The sequence below is a fragment of the Serinus canaria genome, chromosome 1 (assembly GCF_022539315.1).
Source record: "Serinus canaria isolate serCan28SL12 chromosome 1, serCan2020, whole genome shotgun sequence".
Classification (NCBI taxonomy): Eukaryota; Metazoa; Chordata; class Aves; order Passeriformes; family Fringillidae; genus Serinus; species Serinus canaria.
Window position 1 is genome coordinate 15,835,971 of NC_066313.1, and position 20,115 is coordinate 15,856,085.

Below are 20,115 nucleotides of genomic sequence, written 5' to 3' on the forward strand. Positions count from 1 at the left end.
AGCTGCCTCCCCTTCCCCCTTCAAATCTAGTTTAAACCCCTCTCAATCAGCCCCACTAATTCATGGGCTAGAATCCTTTTGTCCTTGATCGACAGATGGAGCCCATCTGGCTCTAGCAGGCCAGGTGCTGTGAAAGTTGCCCCATGATTAAAGATCCCAAAATTCTGCTAATGACAACAACCCTGGAGCCACTTGTTGATAATGTGGGCTCTCCTGTTCCTTTCATCATTTATCCCTGCCACCAAAGGGACTGAGCAGAACACTACCTGTTCCCCTGCCCTATCAACCACTTTGACCCAGTGCCCCAAAGTCCCTTTTAATTGCCCTGACACTTTTCTTTCCAGTCTCATCCCTGCTAGCCTGGAGTATCAGCAGTGGGTAACAATCAGAGGGCTGAATCAGCCCAGGCAGTCTCTCAGGGATATCCTGTACCCAGGCCCCAGGGAGGCAGCAGACCTCTCTGGGATGGGTCCCTCTGTTCCCCTCAGAAGGAATTCACCCACTACGACTGCCCTGCTTTTCTTCTCAGTGTCAGAGGTGCTGATCCATCTGACAGATGAAGCCTGACTGGGAGGCTCACTGGGCAGATCACTTTCTTCTACATCATCTGGCTGACTCTCTGGATCCAGGGCCTCATACCTATTCTGTAGAGGCACCTGGGTAGGTGATGGGGGTTGGGAGGAATTTTCATTACCTCCTTGAGTAGGGACCCATTTCCACTCCCCTTCATCTACCAGGTGTCCTCCTTCTGCCTGATGGTAGGAGACAGAGGAGTCCTCTGACTCCTGGTGGGCTTCGCTCAGGGATGGAAGGGTGAAACTCCACCAGTCTATTACCCTTTCACTTTCCCTAATACTCCTTAGCCTTTCTAATTCCTCCTTAAGCTTTATCATTCATTCATGAACGTGAGCAAAAGCAAAACAAGCCCCACTCTTCAGGAAACCCTGCCTGGCTTTTATAACCCGAGGAAAAAGCAGGACCCAAACAGAACAAAAAATGCTCCACATTCTCTCTTTTGGAAACAAGAGATCACCAAATTGAAGGCAGCTGCCCAGGGCACTCCCAGCTCATAACCAAATTAATCTTGGAATTGTAGGGAATAATACAATTATAGGGAATCCAGTCAAAACACCTTAGCTCAAAAACTACACACTGTAGCTCAGACTGCACTGAGAACCAAGAGACTTTTACCTAACTTGGCTGCTGCTCAAAATCATATGGGCTTTCCAGATCATGTGTCAGAATATCCCATCATCTTGAGCAGCTAAGCCAAATTTCTTTGCTTCCCCACCCAAGAGCAGCACCAGTACTTCTTCCCCTTCCACTGTTCCCCTCATTTTGTGGTCAGAGGTTTTTCTCAAATCAGCTGTTTCAAACCTACTGCTCCCAGTGAGGGCTGACAGCACCTTCTTATGTGACAAAAGCAAATGCTCTCTCCTCTTTTAGATCTAACTCAAATCCAAATTGCTCTGCAACTTCTCTTTATATTATCAAGGCTCACAAAGCCCTCACTTTTCTGAGCTGTCATCTTTGGCTTTACTCTTAGAGTTTCATTTCTCAGAGGAAGGAGAGGAAGTTTTTACACTGCAGTGCATCACTACAATAACACCATCCAAACAATAATATTAATAATCTGTATGTAACACAGCTGTTAATATAAAATACATGCAGCATGTAAGTTATTTTTCCAAATTCTACAGGTCTGTGATCATGCTAAACTGTTTCACATGAAGGACTCATCACTTCATTTTTAGATGAAAGCAAATGTCTGTGATTAGAAACAGAAAAACCAACTTAGGCAGACATATATTGGACATATATTCATGAGAGTGTAAAGCCTGAGAAAGGCTTGGAAAAATTCTCTAACTGAAGTGCTACTGAAATGTTCTGTAACAGCTGATTAATTTTTATGTCTCTCTTTCCAGATATAGTTATATCCATTAATGAAATTTAATCCTAAAAGGAGCTGGCAACCAAAACCATTACAACATTTTTGACATTAAAATATAAATGTCCCCTACACTTCCTTGTAATTTAGAAATGAGATTTAAATTGCAGGCAAGTTTGTCATAATGATGATCTCTTGTTCCCTCCAGATATTTTTGCCATTATTAAAAACTGAACTAAAGAATCCCAGAAGATGCTCCCACATGTAATTGCCATCTTCAAAATGATAAACAAACACCAGAAACATATATTCCATTTGACTTATCTATTTTTGACCATTTTTACCATATAAATTTAGATTACATCTGCTAACTGGAATCCTTTGTTCAGTTTTCCATCTACTAAATAATATCCACTCACCACCCCCACTGCCAAAAAAAAAAAAAAAAAAAAAAAAAGAAAAAAAAAATTGAATGAATAATGTCCTCCTTTATTTATCTGTTCTAGGTAAAAAGATGGGGAAAACAAAACAAAATAAAACACTTTCTAGTACTGTCAGCATCTACAACATCAATAATTTCAGTTCACCAAACCTAAACCTCATTTCTGACATGCATCTTTCTTTTGTTGAGAGTGAAGGAAACTGCAAAATTTCATTTAGCTCAAAGGGACTGAAAATGCAGCAATGATGCAAGATGAGGCTTTAGGTAGCTGTAAGAAAGGAACCAACAATTTAATAATTTTGCTATGTCAAGACATTACAAATAATGGCAGTTAATCTTTTATGGCTTTGTGTTGTAGCCCCCACGGTGCTGCTGTTGACTTAAGACTTTTCAGGTACAGCTCAATGTCATTCAGCAACCGTAGATCCAGAGCCCCTTTGCACTGAGTTGTCAAACCTACATAAGTCAGTCTCTCTGAGAAAAGAGCCCCCATATATTGGTGAAAGTATGTTTAATACATCAGCTAATTAAAATTCTATTTCGGAAAGTTTTACCAAGGCATTTAAAAAAAATTTTTCTCTTTACTCAAGACCCATAATCTTAATTCATAAAATCAAATGCCCAAGGCCAAAGCAGCACTGTGCCAAAGACACAGTTCTGGTCATAACACTCCAGGTATCCTGAAAGCAGTTTGTACCTCAGGAAAAGTGCAACATCTCTGGTTGTGTCAAAACTCTGGCCTCCAAACCTCAGTGTTGCTTTCTCTGATCCAACTGACCTAATGATCTCCTAATAGCCAGGATAAATTAATTCAATATCCCACTGGGTATATGCCTGGACTTGTGCTTCCTGCTGCTATCAGCAGCTGAGAAAAGGGGACAATCCCCTGGAACCTGGCACAACAAGGAGCAGTTAATGATGGCTTTTGCCACTTTTCTGTTGGGTTTGGCCAGTCCTTCAGCCCAGCCCCTCACTTCTGTTCCAGCCCCTGCATGAAAGAAAATACAGCAGCAGCAGCATAGAGGAATTTAACAAACATGCAGATAGAGAAGTATTCCCAGTGTGAGGAGCACACCTGCAAAGGTTTCTTGAGAAGCTCTGGCACAGGGGGCAGACCCACAGTGTGGCTGCAGTGCTGGCACAAAAGGAAGCATAAGAAGGTTGCTAACACTTATTTTCTAGTCTTTGATCAAGACAGATTCTGTCTGCTGGGAGGAATTAATCAGACCTGCCATTCCCATTGCTCTGGTGTGGGCAGCACCAGCCTGAACCAGCCAGACACTGCAGAGCTTCTCAGAGCTAACAAAAGAAACAGTTGGAACTGAAGCAGCAGCTTCCAAGGACACTGTTCAGGGGGTACCAGAAAGATGTAAGGCATGTTTAAAGCGTGGTAAGATGAAAAATGGGATTTTGGGTTTATAAACAAAGACTTAGACAACTTCTGGAAAAACAGAAAGACTTGTTTGAAGACAGGTCTTCTCTATGGAGGGGTTTGAAGACAATCTACATTTCAAGAGAAGAGGTTCCTGCAAAAACCTCTTGGAGATAATGGGCAAACACTACTTGCTGGGCTATGTTTTCTAGATAACTTTTTTCCTGGTAGACACTGACTCACTGAAATACATGCCTCATTACTCAGTCTCCTTTTACTAACTTTTTTACCAGATACTTAATGAAAAAATGAAATCAGTGACAATTGCATTGTGACTTAACCACCCCCTATCATTTCTTGAAAGTCAGTTTCTCAGTCGATATTAAAAAAAAAACCAACATTAAAAATAAAGAGAAAAATAAAGATGTTCCCATGGTATATTAGGAGCCAGAAAACAAGTTTAGCTTTGTCAGGAAATCCCATCAGGGCTTTCCAGAGAGCTGCATGGGATTACATTTTCAAAAGGACTGACAAGATTTAGGAGCATGTCCCACTCTTAAAAGTGAGTTAGACCAACAACCTTAAGCATTGTTTCATGCCCTGCTTTATGCTCTGTCTGGTCCAGCCCAGTGAGGGGTGGGTTTTTCCACAGGTCCTGACAGATCCAGGTGCAAGGTGCCGGAACCCAGTTTCTGCAGCTTCAGGATGGAGGTGACTGGCCCCAGGCAGGAAGAGCAAAGGGGACAGGAACCTTTCCTGGGCAGCACAAAGCACTGGTGGGGCAGGACTGTCCTCCCAGGCTGGGCTGGGAATAGAGTAGCTCCCCTTCTGCTGCTCATGGCTCAGATTCAAAGCAGAACTGCAAGGAAACTGCACCTTCTGTGCTGCCAGCCCCTTCAGCAGGGGCCATCTGTCACAGGTCACCAGATGCCCAGCCCCAGACACTCTCAAAAGCAGATGTCTTGGCAGTGGCTTGCAGGGTCCCTGTGCCACATCCCTTTCTCTGGCCCCAGTCTGTGATTTCTTTGTTGTTCTAGTGAGAAAGCTTTTTAGGAGAGAGGCAAGGCACACAAAATACTTATGAAAGTAATTGAGAGTGTTTTATTCCACTTGCACTTTTACAACAGAAAAACTATTTTAAAAAATTCACACCTACCAAGGTATGCTTGACCTAAATTCTTCAGTGCTGTTCCTTCATTTTGTGAGACTGGAAATAAGTCCTATATGTGTAAAATTCTGAACATGAAACATAAAAATTTATGAACCTGTTCATGAACTGCAGTGTTCACTTTAAATTAATTGATGGATTTTCTGGTGCTTTGCTTTTTATTGACAATAAATTACCATTTAGTGTCCTGTAAGAACTTGTGAACTTTCACACAGGATAGGTAGGAGTGCAATTTTGGCCTAATAGTTAAATTAGGTAGATGGTTCTGCTAAAATATTTTGCATTAAAGGAGCTTTTAATTTAGGATTTTTATTGAACCATAATTAAAAAATATGCAAATAAATGATTGGATGCCCTCCAGCTCTCAGCTGCTAGATAAATTAAAAAAAAATTGGTCTAAACAAACTCTGAACTCCTGATAAATGCCCTGTAATCAACCACAAATCAGGTGTCAAACTGGAGTGAATGCACTGGTATAAACTGGTTGGTATATAAAACCCAAGCCAAGCCATTAAGCACATGTAGGTGGTCCAGAAGCAGATTTTTTCAGTAAGTTCTACCTACTCAAGCTTTCTGTTGGATCAAGACTTCAATTTTTACCCATCCAAAGTTCCATTCCAGTTAAGAGAAATGTTGTCTGAATTATGGGCTGAGTAAGAAATTAATATGGACCTGACTTCTGGCCAGACATTGGTACCACATATTTTCTTTGCCATTGCAATTCTACTCTGCTGTGCTATCTGCTGTTTGAAGCTCATCTCACTACAAGTTTCCTAGGAAACAAATGTAGGCTCACACGTACATTAATGAGAATGGCACCTCAGGTAAGTTTGGTTTCAGATGATGGACTAGCCCTGCCCCTCAGTTTGCTTACATTCACCAAACCTGACACTGAAAATGGTCCAGAGCTCAGGAGAAAGACTGAAAGGTCTGTGCTCCACCTTCTTTGTTCACTGCACACTTCTGTCTCTTTCAGAAAGATGAACCTTATTGCTTCTGAAAGTATGTTTTCTTTTTCCTGAGCTTTAAGTGGATGCCAGTTATAACAAAACCTGCCAGGGTTGCTGCTGTGCCAGAAACCAGGTAGGCAATTCCCAGGAATGGGTTACTTCCACCGCTCCACACCACGGTTGAAAGAATCACGTGCTTCCTCCCCTTGAATCTGGTAACAGGGAAATCTGAGAGAAGGATGTTAAGGATTCACTAACAAAGTGTACATTAAATGCTCAAAAAGCTTTCCAAGGCATAAAGAGTTTTGAGGTCTGCATTTGCTGCCAAAACTCCTTTAACTCAGTGGTGATGTTTCTGCTATTCTGGATCCAAAAACCCAGCTGGCCTTTGGGAGGTGGTAGGCAGCTGGTGGTAAGAAACCCAGTTATTTTAGACACAGTCTTTGTGTGCATGTGGAAATACTTCCTTTTTCAAAACATTGTAAATTTCAGATTCATAATTTATAGGACTGCTACTTGCTTACTTAATTTGCTATGAAAGCTCAGTTGGAAATGGGCCTTTTGGGAAGCTTATCATGATCCTCCACATAGTCTCTGTGAGGATAAGTGCTCAGCTCTACCTAATATGTTGTAGCCAGAATGTTATATGAGTTTACCTTTCATCTCTCCCATGGAAGCTTTCCGAATAGAACCATGACAGAACATTTACAACCACATTTCTACCAGCTGAGAAAGAAGAGAAATTTATGGTCATGTTGACATAACTCCTGCTGACAAAAGGAGTGCTTTAATCAGCAGAGTTCCCACTGTTGGCTGCGAGGGGGCAGTTGCACCAGCACAAAAGCTCTTGTCAGTCAGGACATGGCCCAAATCCCTCCAGGGCTCCCTGACACAGGGGTGTTCCTCACGGCTTCTTTGCCAGTTGCCCACACAAATCCTATTCACCTCCAGGTCCCTGTAACTCTCTGGGAGCCTTAGGGAATGTAAAGGATACTGTAGGAAATCTGGAAGGTGTAATTCCCCGCGGGCAGGCCCTCTGCGAAGCGCCGAACGCGTAGGACGCGCCGGTAGAGATTCCGGAACGTCGCGAAGGCCGACACGCGCATCCAGATGATGAAGTCGTCGTTCACGTAACCATTGTTCCTCTCATCTTCCTCGTCTAGCAGATACACTGGCTTCTGCCAGTAAGGAGGTCTGGCTGTGCCTGGTCACAAAGAGACAAAGCAGGAAAGCCACTGTCGGTAAAAACTGTGGGTGCTGAGATTCTGGGTCTCACACAACCAACACAGAATATGAGCTGTGGAAGAGGCATGAGAATCTGTCCAAAATTATATATATGCCAGATAACAGCATCTCCAAGCTGTCCACTCACCTCAAACACAAATTACCAGTTTAACAGTACTCAGGCCTGCAACACATTAGAACCTTCAAGCACAGGAGAAACAAAGTGACTTGCACAAGTGAAAATAGTTTATTCTCGATTCTTGTCTCTTCAGCAAGCAATGTTCTCTATAATGAGGAGCTTGCCTTCATTTTTACACATTAATATATTCCTGTACAACCAGAAACGTTGTACAGGAATATATTAATGTGTAAAAATTAATATTTTTTAATATTAATTTTTTCAGCCTAATGGCACAGCCTACAACACTTAGAATCTGTTCCATGAGAATGACTTAGATCATTAGCTCTTGCATATTGCACCCAGCTCAGCACTGCCCTGATCCACAACAGGCAGCTTTTAGCTCCAATTCAATAGAGACCAACCATAACAAGGAAACAGCCCTAGGACACAAGTCTGAAAGAACTAGTGACAAAGGCAGCCTCTCATGTCTCATAACTGCCCAAGAATCTGAAAAGGCATGAAGGAAAGACGGGATATGCAATTCTCCTTCACAGATGTTTTCAACAGGAGGAAAAAAAAAAAAAAAAAAAGCACCTGCTTCCTTGTTTTCTCTGGACAGATTAAGCATTACAAGAAACTATAAACAAGGGTGTTGATGTGGGCTAACTTCAGTCTTCCAAAGCCTTTTTTTCTCAATTTCTATGGTCACTGATTAAAAAAGTTAAAAGGTAATATTTTGGCTAAATGTGCCTTCTGCTATCAGTCACCCTCTAAACCCTGCTTCTTCAACTTGCTTTCTTGCTATTTGTCCCAAAGGTGATTTTTCTGAAAATGGAAGACATATGAAGGGGGAGATAGGGGAGCCATTGAAAGATAAGGACCACCAGCAGAACCATTCTTACCTGCAAATGCAGAAGAGAGATTGTATGATTCAGGATTGCGAAATTTCACATTTTTATCTGTCCACCAACTGTTTCCAGTCTTCAGCAGTGGCACTTGAATCATAGATGAATTAATATTGTAAAACAGATCAATAGTATCTGCAGGGAATACAAAAAGCAACATCTGTGAGTCAAAGACAGTCATTCTAATTGCCAGCATGACTAACAAAAAAAATGGCACATTGAAGCATCTTTCAAGTGGAAAGAAAACCTGAACATCCTGAATGTGTATGGAGCACTGCACATTCACAAGAAGAACTAAGGTACCAGAGTCTTAGAATTACTGAAGTTTTAAAGATTGAACATTTCCTACCAATCCCTGTGTATGTTGTGCATGCTTCTCATGTCCATCAATACCTGTGGGACCACCTTCTTTGCAAATCACTTTCTGAGCTCTCTAGCTAGTTTCCCCTAGAATTTCTTTGACAGTTGTCCCAAACCTTTGCTATACATGATGTGTAGGGACAAGGGTAGAGATAAAAGCACAATCAAGGGAATCCAGTCCTTTGGAAATAAAAATTTGCTTTAGTTTTATGCCAGATAGAGCTTGCTTACCAACTTGGACACAAACACTTTCTTCAATCAAAAACCATTTAGTTAAAATTGTGCCTAACCATGCCATCCAGTTTCAGTGGGTGAAAGCACTTGTTTTTATTCATTACTATTTTCCTACATAGATTAGTTTAACATAAGTCAAGAACATTATAGGATGGATTAACAGCTCTGTAAACCCCTAGGCAGCCAATGGGAGGATGGGTAGGGACAATCAGATGATACAGATAGGGAGAAGTTTCCTTTTTAGGAGACATGAAAAGCACAACTCAGCTGCATAAGCATCAATGAAAACACACTTTTTTTTTGTTTCCTCCTACAAAACCTGTGTTCACACAGCTCCTTAAAGCTCAGACACACTCTTCTGGGAATGATCATTCTGTGGCCGACCACATCCCCAGCTGTTTGTCACCTCTTCATTAACAGGAATTGCAATGCTCTGAGCTCTGCCTGCTCAGTTGCTTGTCTTGACTCTCCCTCACATGCTCCAGCACAGAGTGGAATGCACACAGCTGGGCTCTGCTGGCCTAGGTCTGAGCCCAGCCCAATAAATCCCACTTCCAGCAGCAGGTGGGTAAGCAGGCAGATGAAAATCAAATGGATCTAGAAGTTACTGAATGCAACTGGCTTTCACAAGTCCCTTGGTGTGGGTGGTGCAGCTGCTTGCAAAGAGCTGCTGCCTTCTCAAAACCTGCTGCATGGAACAGGTTAAAAAAGGGTGAGAGAAAGGACTGGTAGAAATTGAAAGACGAAAAAGATGGGGTAGTGGAGAAAGGTCTGTAATTTTTTTGTTGCTTTTCCTTCTAAAGATACATTCTGAAATCTCCCAAGTGTATTCAGAAACAGATTATGCCCACTAGACTACTACAAAGATGAAATCCTGGATCAAATTAAGACTATGTATGCTTCCAGCATTCTAGAACAAAAATGAAACTGAGTAGATCCAAAGATCCAAAGTAAAGTGGAGAATGTGGAGAGTCCCTCCTTCTAAGCACATGATTGTGGGAAGACAAAATCTGGGCTCTCCCGTCACTGTATAAGAATGTGCTCTTTAGCACATTTTATGGAGAAAAGATTCTTTTTCCTACATGAAAGTATAGGGAGATGAAAGTGTTCAAATTGTAGATATTGAGCAAAGACCTCCATGCTAAAGTAAGCAGATGTTAAAGTAGCTGTGATCCTATGAGAAGTTTGAACAGGGAAAGAGAGAGGAGTGATGAAGATCCTGTGCTCCCAGGAAGAAGATGATTTCAGATATAGATAATGAGAACCTTTGCCCTTAAATAACTCATCTTTAAAACAGCACCCCATAAGTTGACATGGCCCATAAACACAGCTGTGGGAAAAGCTTGTGGAAAATGGGAGGGATCTCATGATTGCAGATTTCTCTGGGCAGCTGCTATTTGTGGAGAGAGCCAGGAGAGAACTTTTTTCTTGTAGAGGAGTCTCCATAACATTAACAAAACAGTCTTTTCTCCCTAAGTGAATGAAGAAAGACTATTCTAGCCAAGAAATCTATAATTGGCAAACCAAAACCACAATACCCTCCTTCTAAGAACATGATTGTGGGAAGGCAGAATCTGGGCTCTCCCATCACTGTACAGGAATGTGCTTTTTAGCATGGAAGTACATGAAATCTGTTGTATCCTTGTTCCTTATTTCAAGAGGGCCTAAATTCCTCACTCCTGCTGTACACTCACATGGAAGAGGGCCTTAGAAAATGAGAAATCTCCCTCAGTTTCCAAACAAGGGCCAAGTTACTAAGCAGTAGGAAGCAGACCCTCATGTTCACCAGAGCAGCATCACCAAACAAAGCCTTTTATGGGAGAAAGTAGAGACCTTGCAGTACCAGTAGTGCCCTGGCCTGGGGTAAGGGAATAGTCCCAAGAGGGAATCAGGAAGGGGCAGAGGAAGGTGCCACGTACCGTTGAACATGCTGTTGGCAATGGCCCCGCACGGCGCCATCGGGGTCCCGTTCCTGTAGGTGCTGAAGGGCGCGCAGTTGCTCCTCTGGATCTGCATTCAAGGTCACACAACAATCAGGCACAGACCCGGGGTTTGGTTTTAACTGGTGTCCTCCCATGCCTTCTTCTGAAAAGCCACTGAACAATTAAGTCTCCAGTACCTTTTGGTCACATTAGAGAGACATCAAATGAATGGGTCTGTAGTTCAGGAACACCTTCCATATCTAGGCACAGAAACTTAAGGTCTTCACCAAATTCTGCTGCTGACTTGCAAGCTCCAGACTACAAAAAACAGGTTTGGGGATCTGCTATTGTAAAATGGCTACAACTGAAAATGTTTCAGTGAAGCCTTGGCTTACCTTGGAACATCTTATTTTACTTCCTTTTAAATTTTGACCTGGGCTGAATTAGTGCTGGAGAACAGTAGATGTAGTTGGCCAAATTACTGCAGGTCAAAAAGGCCAAATCTTGATGTATGAACATACAGAATGAAAAACAGAAGTCCACCTCAGCTTTACCACATCTTTCCTACCCCATTTGATAAGAAACTATAAATCTTCAGGTTTCAACATAGAAACATTTTCAAGTAACTCCAATGAGCTGTATATCTGATTGGCACAAAAGCCAAAAGCAGCTGCATCTTTATGCAAACAAACAAGCTGACAGGACACCTGGAGAGTCTGAAGAAGCATTTTATAGAAATGAGGAACATGTCTTGAGAGTTGTAAGAAGCATTTTATAGAAAAAACAGATTACCATGGCACAACCATCATATATACTGAAAGGACATGTGGACTATATGTATATTAAGAAATGCTACTTTTAAGCCAAAGAAAACATGCTTTAGATTTGTAAGTAAAAACCTGAATGCCATGATTGCATTCTACAGTTTTCTTACGCAGGTCTGCTGCAGGTGATGCTGTCTACTCCCTCTTTAGACTTCTGAATTGCATACTTAGAATGCTACATGATCACTTATTTCAGAACTAACCTTTTCCTGCTCCTTGCCCGCTTCCAAAGCCAGATGGCAAAACTAAAGATTTAGAATAACTTAATTCCCTAGCACAGCTTAAAACACTTCTGGCTAAGAAGACTAAAAACACAAGAAGGAAGAGCTTTCTATATATTTTTTTAAAAAAGACAATGTATTTTTAATCATAACTACAAGGTGCAGGTTTGAGAACTGCAACACAGGAGTGACATCTTTTATTTACCCCCTATGCCCTTCAGCCTTCCTCTCTTATAAACTTATTAGGCATAATGGCCCCAACGAGCATAAAAGCTGGGACCAAACACTGAAAATCTGTACTTTATTATTCCCTAGAGCCACCTAAACACACTTATGGCTCTCCATATGGCCAAAGGCACACCTGCTGGAAGTGCTGCTGATCTCACAACAGAAAAAGAAAACTTACATTTACATTTCGGCCCAACAGCTGCGCGTCACTTCTTGATATCACATATCGACGGTGGTTTTGATAGAAGTTTTGCAGACCATAGTACATAAAAACATCACCCTAGAATCCAAAGATAAATCCCTTCAATAAGGAGAATTCATGAAGGGAATGAGAAATCTTATTACTTGCTAAAAAAAGAGGGGAAGAGAGTACTCATATTAAAATGTCTGTAACTACACCCTAAGCAATACAGCAGTCATGGGCTAGAATCTCATCTTTACCCTAACTGTAAGTTTTTATTTTTTGGCACAAAATTAAACATAATTTAAATCACCAAACAAAACATAAAATAGAAATGCCTGATAATTATTTTACTCAAGACGGCATGGCTGGCCATGAACTTGCAATGACTATGAATCATATTGCAGAGACAGACACTAATTTTCCATAAAAGAAGGTGCACAAAACCCTTCACATTAAAAGAAGAATGCTGGGCAGGCAAATCATGCATGAAAGGTAATTATGCAACTATAAAAAACCCATTACTCAGTTAAATTAATGTCTCATCTCAAACATCACTGTAATCTAAGAATTACAAAGTATTTTAACAGTCTTCTCAATACTGAAGAATCCTAAAGTGACTTTAAAATTACACTGTCATTTAAGGGATCATTTATTCAGTACTAAGTATAAAATCTCTTTGGCAGAACATGAAGCATTTTAACAGTCTCAATAACACGAGCTGGTAGTTTAAGGAAGGAAACGAAGGATACTTTTTCCAAAAGAAACTTCAGAATCACATTGCTAGAACTTGAATTATTTCAAGGACCTTGGGGATTAGCAGCACAACTCTTGTAAAAATGATTACAGGGGTCTACTTATGTAAAGTGGTCAGAGATTCAGATTTCCTTCTCACTTGAGAGCTTAGCAGGGCAGCAACAACCAATCCCAGCCAAGGGCAAGGCTTTGCCTCTGATTCAGAGAGAGACACAGAGAGGTCACCTCCACAATCAAACACCATTTCTTCCACCCCCTTCTTCTCCTTGGGCATCTCCCAACCAAGGGGGCTGGTCTTGATTATAAATACCAAAACAACAACAAAGGCAAAAGTGTAAAATTTTGAGCATTACATGTTCTGAAAAAGTACAAAACAAATTTAGTCAGGAGCTCTACAGAACAGAATTACTGTCTTTTATCATTTAGGGATATAAGTAACAGGTGGTAGACAGCAACCCAAGTTGGTTTTTACACCCACTTACCAATATATCTTCTTTTAGTGTGAAATTAATAGAACAGTGGCATTCCTTATTCCAGTTAGAGGAATTTTCACGGAGCTTTGAACAATCTGAGCATTTATCTGAATAATCTATCTGTCAGAGAAATGAACAAGCAAATATATTGTAATAAAGAACATGCTCATAGGAAAAGGTTAGTGGTTTAGGTCCAAGGCTTCTCAGAGCTGTTCTCTTCTAAGTGACCCTGGACTGCCAAAAACATTGTTGAAAATGAAGAGGCAGAGTGAGGACTTGGCCTCAATGAACAACCACAAAATTTATCTCTATTTTAAAGCTGGTTTAAAGCCTTTTGGTGACTGTTGCAGAACTTTCATGTCTGCTCCTCAGCAAAAGAGTGCTGAGTGAAGAACACTCCTGCACCTCGGGCTGGCTGACCAAGTAATGCTTGACAAATCCCCACATGCATCATGGCCCACCCCCTGAACAGCCTGGGTGTAGTGCTCAGTGTTGGCTCCAAAGAGGAGTCTATTCCCAACACCACAGGTATGGATAACCTTTTCTACAGGAGGGATTGAAACATTAGGGCTCCCTGTATTTCAAGATTTTGCCCAGCACAAACACATATGTTCTAATAGTGTCAAACACTCTGAGGGATTTGCTTATTTCCCTTCAAAACCCCAGAAGATAATGACAACATTTTGGCAGTAATTATCACCCATATTTCAGATATTACCACCCAGTTAATCCCCCAGTGCTCTGCTTTTATTGATGCCCAACGGCCTCTGAAGATTTTCACAGGAATACCAGCTGCTGGACACATGTCCAAGGCACAAAGCCATTGCTATCATCTTTATTCAAAAGCAAAAACTCAAAGCCTTTTCTCTCCAAACCTGGCCTAGTTTCTACTTTACAGAATATCAAAGAACACCATTCCCAAACTAACCTGTATTTCTCTGACGCTGTTTGCAGACAGGACAAGGCAGACTCCCACAGTGAGGCAGAATGCCCCTGTCAGAAAGAAGCAGGAGAGCACAGATGCAATGGTGAGCTGGGGCTTCCAAGCTGGCAGCCTCTGCTGTTTGAATGCACTGTTATCTGGACATCTGGAAGGTTGGGCTTCTCCTTCTCTGGAAAGAACACTTGTCTTGTTTTTCATTTTCTTCTTGGTGAGAGAAAGGAGTAATATCCTTGTGCTGGAGAGTGTTTCAACTGAGATGCTGTCTTTATTGTTGGGAGACTGTACTCGTTGTTCAAACTTGCATTATGGTGAGGAATTACTTATTAACTAGATCTCTCTCTTCCTTGTTTTCTGTACTTGTGCTTGGATCCCCATGATCAGCTTGTACCAATCAAGTGATTGTGTACTTTGATCAGGGTGTCCAGTTCATTCCTCCTGGAAAAGCTTAGATATATTTTTCCTGCTCCACAGCTCATTAGGATTTGTTATGATTTATTCATTTGCAGGGATACTGGTAGCTATACTGGAATTTCTGTGAAATTTCAGATGCATTATTTCTTCTCCCTTCACTTCCACAGCTGCCCAGCTAACAGGCATGGCATACAAGGAAAGGAGTTGCACTGGATTCCATTGGGGAGGACTGCAGGTGCTGGGACAGCACTGGACAGAGAACATGGCTTTGGAAGACCAAACCAATTTTCCTAACCTATTACATTCATTGCTATTGACTGAGATGCAGTTAAAGGTTGTAAAAAGGTTGTGTATTTTTTATTATAGAAGGACAACTAATTTTTAAAATATCCAATTTGGATCAATGATGCTGATGATTTCCTCATCTCCATTCATCTTGTTCTCTAAAAAAGATTTCATCCATTCCCTACTATCTGCAATAACAAAAGAATCACCCAAAGATCACCTCATTTTAATTTAAATGGACAAACATAAGAATACTTTTTGTACACTTCAACAGTTTAACCAAAATAAAATCTCAGTATAATATACAGATAATTATTCATGTAAGAGCAAAAAGCAGCATTTGGTTAGCTCTAGAACAGATAGGTGAAAAATACCTTTTCAACATGTCACTGAAATTCATACAACTTTTTCAAAGACCCTCCAAGAGCAAGTAGTTTACCAGTCTCATGAGAGAAATACATGTCTCATTTGGGACAGCACAGGGAGGGAATAGAAAACTGATCTGTGCAAAGACTTTCACACCCATATTTACTCATCTTCAAAGTCTTACTTGTGACATGTAGTAGTACATCTAGCAGGTGAAAGCAGTGTAACTCTGATTTCAGTATGACATTGTTCCTGCAATAAAAATAATGCTAGAACTACAAACAAAACTTCTGGGTTTTTATTAAAAGAAAATTCAGAAAAAGTTGCAATATGCCTTCTCTGTTGAGACCTCTGAGAAGACAAAATTCAGTTGCAGGTAGGATAATAGTAAAATGCAGCTGCAAATTACTTCCTTGTTGGTAAACTCATTAAAAGAGTCCCAGCTTCACAGATCCATCTCTGCACAGCTTTATAATACTCTTCTCCAGTAGGTCAAATGTTTCTTTCTTTATCTGAAGAAAACAAAAATCAAAGAAAGCATAAGAAGTTCCTGATAATGACACCATTATTTATTTACTCAGGGACCTTACCATAGGACTAGGAATTAAAGAAGAGATTCCTATACAAGGTCCTCTAGAACATTTCCAGTTTTTAAAAGATCCATCATTTGCCCTGCAGCCCTGAAGTCCCAGTTCACATGGCTACAGAAAGATTATCATTGGCAGAGTTGATAAAGCACACCACAGCAAAAGACCCATCCTGGGCTACAGAATTCCTACAGAACTTTCCAGACTGGCATAAAGCAGATCAAGGGCAGTGCAAGAGGCACAGCCCTGTCTGTGTCTGAGACACCTGAATGAAAGTGACCATGAAGGTCAGGTCTGCTGTGCTGCAGTACAAAGTACTTTGGTTTATGGCACTGATATGGCCATGGCTTATGGCTTATCTAAAGATAAAACAAAATGTATTACAGAGTAAATACTGACTACATACTTCAGAGGGAACACAAGATTCTTTATCATCATGCTTAGTGCAGTGTTTCCTTATAGCTCCTCTTACCATTTACAAATCACTTGTTTGCAGGCTTTCTCTCAGGATTATATTCTTTCATGCCTCCACTTTGCAGAGGAATACATGATGTAAGAAAGCCCAGTCAGCCTCAATTTCAGACTGGATGTGCTACACAAAGGTGAACCCAGTTGTCTTTCTATCACAAGTCCTTTTCTCACAAACCTTTTATTTTCAAGATGTTTGAAACTTAAACTTAGCATATTTTCAACTTTACTGAAGACTTGTTGTGTATATTGTTTGCAGACAATACAATATTGGGTTTTGTTAAAACAAATTTCACTTGAATCTTAGGAACCAGTAAGTTGAGACAGCTCTGTATTGCCACCAACCTCTGTACAAAGAGCTTTCAAAGCAGGAAGCTTGGCCTTTGGTCAGATCAAATAGTGTACAATCCATTTTTATTTACACCTTTATGCTTTATTTCAGTGTGCCAAGACAAAGTCTGATAAACTCATTCACTCCTCCTGTGGTTTCTTTGAGAGCTTTCATCTCCTCCTCTCTCCATTGTTTGGGATGAATGAAGTGGGAGACACAGAAACAGAGAATGAAAAATTCCAGCAGCATTATCTAATGAGATGCTGAGGGAGCTGACAGAGCAGTGGATCAGTGCACCATCCCTTGTGTGGATAAGATGGCATAAAGAACTGCCACGTGGGAAGATCCATGTGTTTTTAAATTCATATATTTATTAGAATATACCACCATGTACAGAATTCTCCAGTGAACATCAGGTGACTACCAAAACAGCAAGTGCAATGAACATGTGCTTCCAGTTGTTCTTGCTTTCTGCTTTAAACACAATGAAATTCAGCAATGTTGCACCTTAAGTATGCAAAGAAATTATTGATAATTGAGGTTTGCACTGAAAATAGGCCGGTATGCTGAGTTTCTAACTTTAAGTGAACAATTTTGCCTCCATAACTAACACAGGTGAAAGAAATTAGTACATCAAACAGCCAATTCTCTAAATTGTCTTTGGTACTGTATTTCCTCTCTCTGAGAAAACTTATGAGTATTCACAGCATGTATTTGATATTTTTCTATACAATTAGAAAAGCTGACTAGGATTGTATTCCATATTTGAAGCCCACAAGTTGCTACAACATCCCATTGGTTGATTTGTGATGTTAAGATGCCTTATCACTAAAACATTATTTGGGTGTCTTTCACTGTTGACATTCCTTATAAATGATTTTAAGAAATCTGCCTGATGTCTGCAGTGGGATAAATACCTGCAAAATACTCCACTTATAAAACCCAAGATGCCAAAAATCTTCCTTTATGATGGGTTACATGAGCCAAGAGCAGTTTAAAGACTTTTCTGTAATTATATATTCACTATTCTGTAATCACACATAAATATCTATTGCTTATCCCAACACAACATATGATGGTCCAGTGTTCTTACTTACCCAGATTTAACCTGAACTAAGCTTTAACTTTCTATGCTAAGACAGCCTTAGGATTTTGCCTTAATAAAACAGACTTGGAGTCACAACTTTTGGCCTCTATTTCTAGACAGACACACAGAACTACTATGATGCTGCCTACAGTGAGCTGAAAATTATACTTGAGGTTTGCAATAGCCCAAAATGAAATAGTGGCAACATAATCTTCATTTTTTGGAGGTGGATCACCTATGGTCTACTTTATTGATGTTGACTTCAGATGATTTAAAAAATCCATCCATCCCCTTCCATCAACACCTTTTGTACTGCCTTTGATTTTGTACTGTACTGTCTGTGATTTCATGTTTTCTGTTCTTTAAAAAACTTACAGGTAAGTGCAAGCCCCATACAAAAAAAGCCTTATATTTTAGCCACAAGAGGGAGCCTCCTTGCCACCAAAAAAGCAAGGGCAGGGGATTTTTTTTTTGCTACTTCATTTCTTCAATATATTTTTTTAGTTTTGTATATGTGGGGCTGTAAAAGGCACCACATTCAAATACTTAGACAAGCACATAGATGGATTAATGATTGATAATTTGTTTCACTTGTGAAACAGCTTAATGTTTATATGCAAAAAATAAGCAATCTTTTTTAATGCTTATATGAAATCTTTTCCCTGGGCATTCCTTCCATGTGTGGGCCTGCTCTAAATGCACAAAACCTCAAGACACTGTGCAGGAAATTGGGAGCTTTCTAACAAGCATTACTGGAGGAAACTGCCTCTTCATCTGGCTAGAAATAGGTGATGCCCCACAACATACTGTAAACACAGCTTGTTACAGCAAGAAATATAAAAGCAGGATTACAGAAAGAATTGGGAATTATCTTAGAAGAAGTGTACAAGTGATGGATGAGTTGAAGTTGTTTGTACCCTACTTCTTGTCAAAAGAAACAAAATAGAAAAAAAAAGACAAGAAAGAAAAGAAAAAACCAAGAGAATTGTCTGTAGATTTACTCATATATGTTTCTCCACCTGCTGCTCTCAGTTGGAGAAACAGAGATGTTTGGCCATAGTTTTGTTTAGTTTTTGAGGAAACTTCTCACTGAATCACAGTAAATGCTGAGTTGGAAGGAACACAAAAGGATCAAGCCCAAATCTTGGCACTTCACAGGACACCCCAAGAGTCACACCTTGTGCCTGAGAGCATTCTCCAAACACCCCTTGAAGTCTGTCAGGCTTGCTGCTGTGACCACTTCCCCAGGGAGCATGTTCCAGTGTCCAACCAGCCTCTGGATGAAAAACCTAATATCCAACTTAAACCTCCCCTGGTACAACTTCAGGCCATTCCCTTGGGTCCTGTCACTGGTCACCACAGAGCAGAGATCAGTGCCTGCCCCTCCTCTCATCCTCTACAAGGAAGCTGGAACTGCAGTGAGGTTTCCCCTCAGCCTCTTCTTCTCCAGGCTGAGCAGCCCAAGTGACCTCAACCAACCTCATAGGGCTTCCCCTGGAGTCCCTTCTCCATCCTCATTACCCTACTTTGGACACTCTCTAACAGCTTTATACCCTCCTTGTGTTGTGACCAGGGCTAGACACAATATTCCAGGTGAGGCCAGCCCAGCTCAGAGCAGAGCAGGACAATCCCCTCCCCTGCCCAGGTGTGATGCTGGGCCTGATGTCCCCAGGACAGGACTGGCCCTCCTGGCTCCAGGGCACTGCTGGCTCAGATTCAACTTTCCATCAACCAGGACCTCCAGGTCTCTTTCCATGGTGCTGCTTTCCAATGTCTCATTCCCCAGTCTGTCTGTCCATCCAGGCCGGCCCCATTCCAGGTGCAGAATCCAGCACTTCCCTTTGCTGAATTTCACAGTGTCAGTGATGCCCATGTCTCTCATTTGTCGAGGTCTGGGACTCTGTACAAAGTCCTCCTGCTGAGGGAACTTCCTGGGGACAGGTAGACTATCCATGGAGCATAAACAGGGGAAACTCACAGTACAACCACAGAAGTCACAGCTGTGGCTTGCAACAATAAAAGAAAAATTCTTTTTCAGGAGATAATTTTTAGACCTGAGAGTACAGACTTCTCAGTCAATGTGAACTTCTTTGTGTTCCTTTCCCACTGAAGACAGCTTACAGAAAGAAAACTTTACTGACCAAGACCTGAGAGCTACCAACAAAAGTACTTAATACACAGATTATAACATACACAGGTGCTTATACAATACCTCAGGGATGTCCATCATTCTCCTTAGTTTTTGATCTCTCCAGTTCCAATCCAGAATCATATATTTCGTGGAGTTTAAGCACAGGGCATCTAAAAAGGCAACATAAATTTCATTATCAAGATAATATGACGTGCTTATCAAAATGATTTTTGGCTT

The 20,115-nt window shown here is 40.9% G+C and overlaps 2 protein-coding genes across 5 annotated transcripts in view; both read right to left on the reverse strand.

Moving 5' to 3' along the window:
* Positions 1-4,719: 4,719 nt before the first annotated feature.
* Positions 4,720-15,415, reverse strand: LOC103820700 (cell cycle control protein 50C-like). The gene is made up of 7 exons (XM_009095433.4): positions 14,198-15,415; positions 13,279-13,389; positions 12,038-12,139; positions 10,584-10,674; positions 8,068-8,205; positions 6,815-7,024; positions 4,720-6,048 (listed from the first exon to the last, which is right to left on the reverse strand). Exons 1-7 carry the CDS (start codon positions 14,408-14,410, stop codon positions 5,858-5,860), a joined length of 1,056 nt encoding a protein of 351 aa, XP_009093681.1. The 5' UTR covers positions 14,411-15,415; the 3' UTR covers positions 4,720-5,857.
* A 135-nt stretch (positions 15,416-15,550) lies between these two features.
* Positions 15,551-20,115, reverse strand: part of CMSS1 (cms1 ribosomal small subunit homolog) — a 220,513-nt gene continuing 215,948 nt past the window's right edge. For all 4 annotated transcript variants that reach the window (XM_009095435.4, XM_050972957.1, XM_030234379.2 and 1 more), the window contains exons 9-10: positions 19,960-20,048; positions 15,551-15,786 (exon numbers count right to left, since the gene is read on the reverse strand). In XM_009095435.4, the coding sequence (XP_009093683.1) occupies positions 15,703-15,786; positions 19,960-20,048 (173 nt within the window). In that variant the 3' untranslated portion in view covers positions 15,551-15,702. The remainder of the gene's footprint in view (positions 15,787-19,959; positions 20,049-20,115) is intronic.

Bases quoted from the DNA above. Each gene is read 5' to 3' on its own strand.
- LOC103820700 (XM_009095433.4), bottom strand. From the start codon at position 14,410: ATGAAAAACAAGACAAGTGTTCTTTCCAGAGAAGGAGAAGCCCAACCT. The intron at 10,675-12,037 runs GTAAGTTTTCTT...CCTTGAATGCAG, and splicing joins TGTTGGGCCGAAATGTAAAT to ATCCAGAGGAGCAACTGCGC. The intron at 7,025-8,067 runs GTAAGAATGGTT...CTTTGTGACCAG, and splicing joins TCTCTCTTCTGCATTTGCAG to GCACAGCCAGACCTCCTTAC.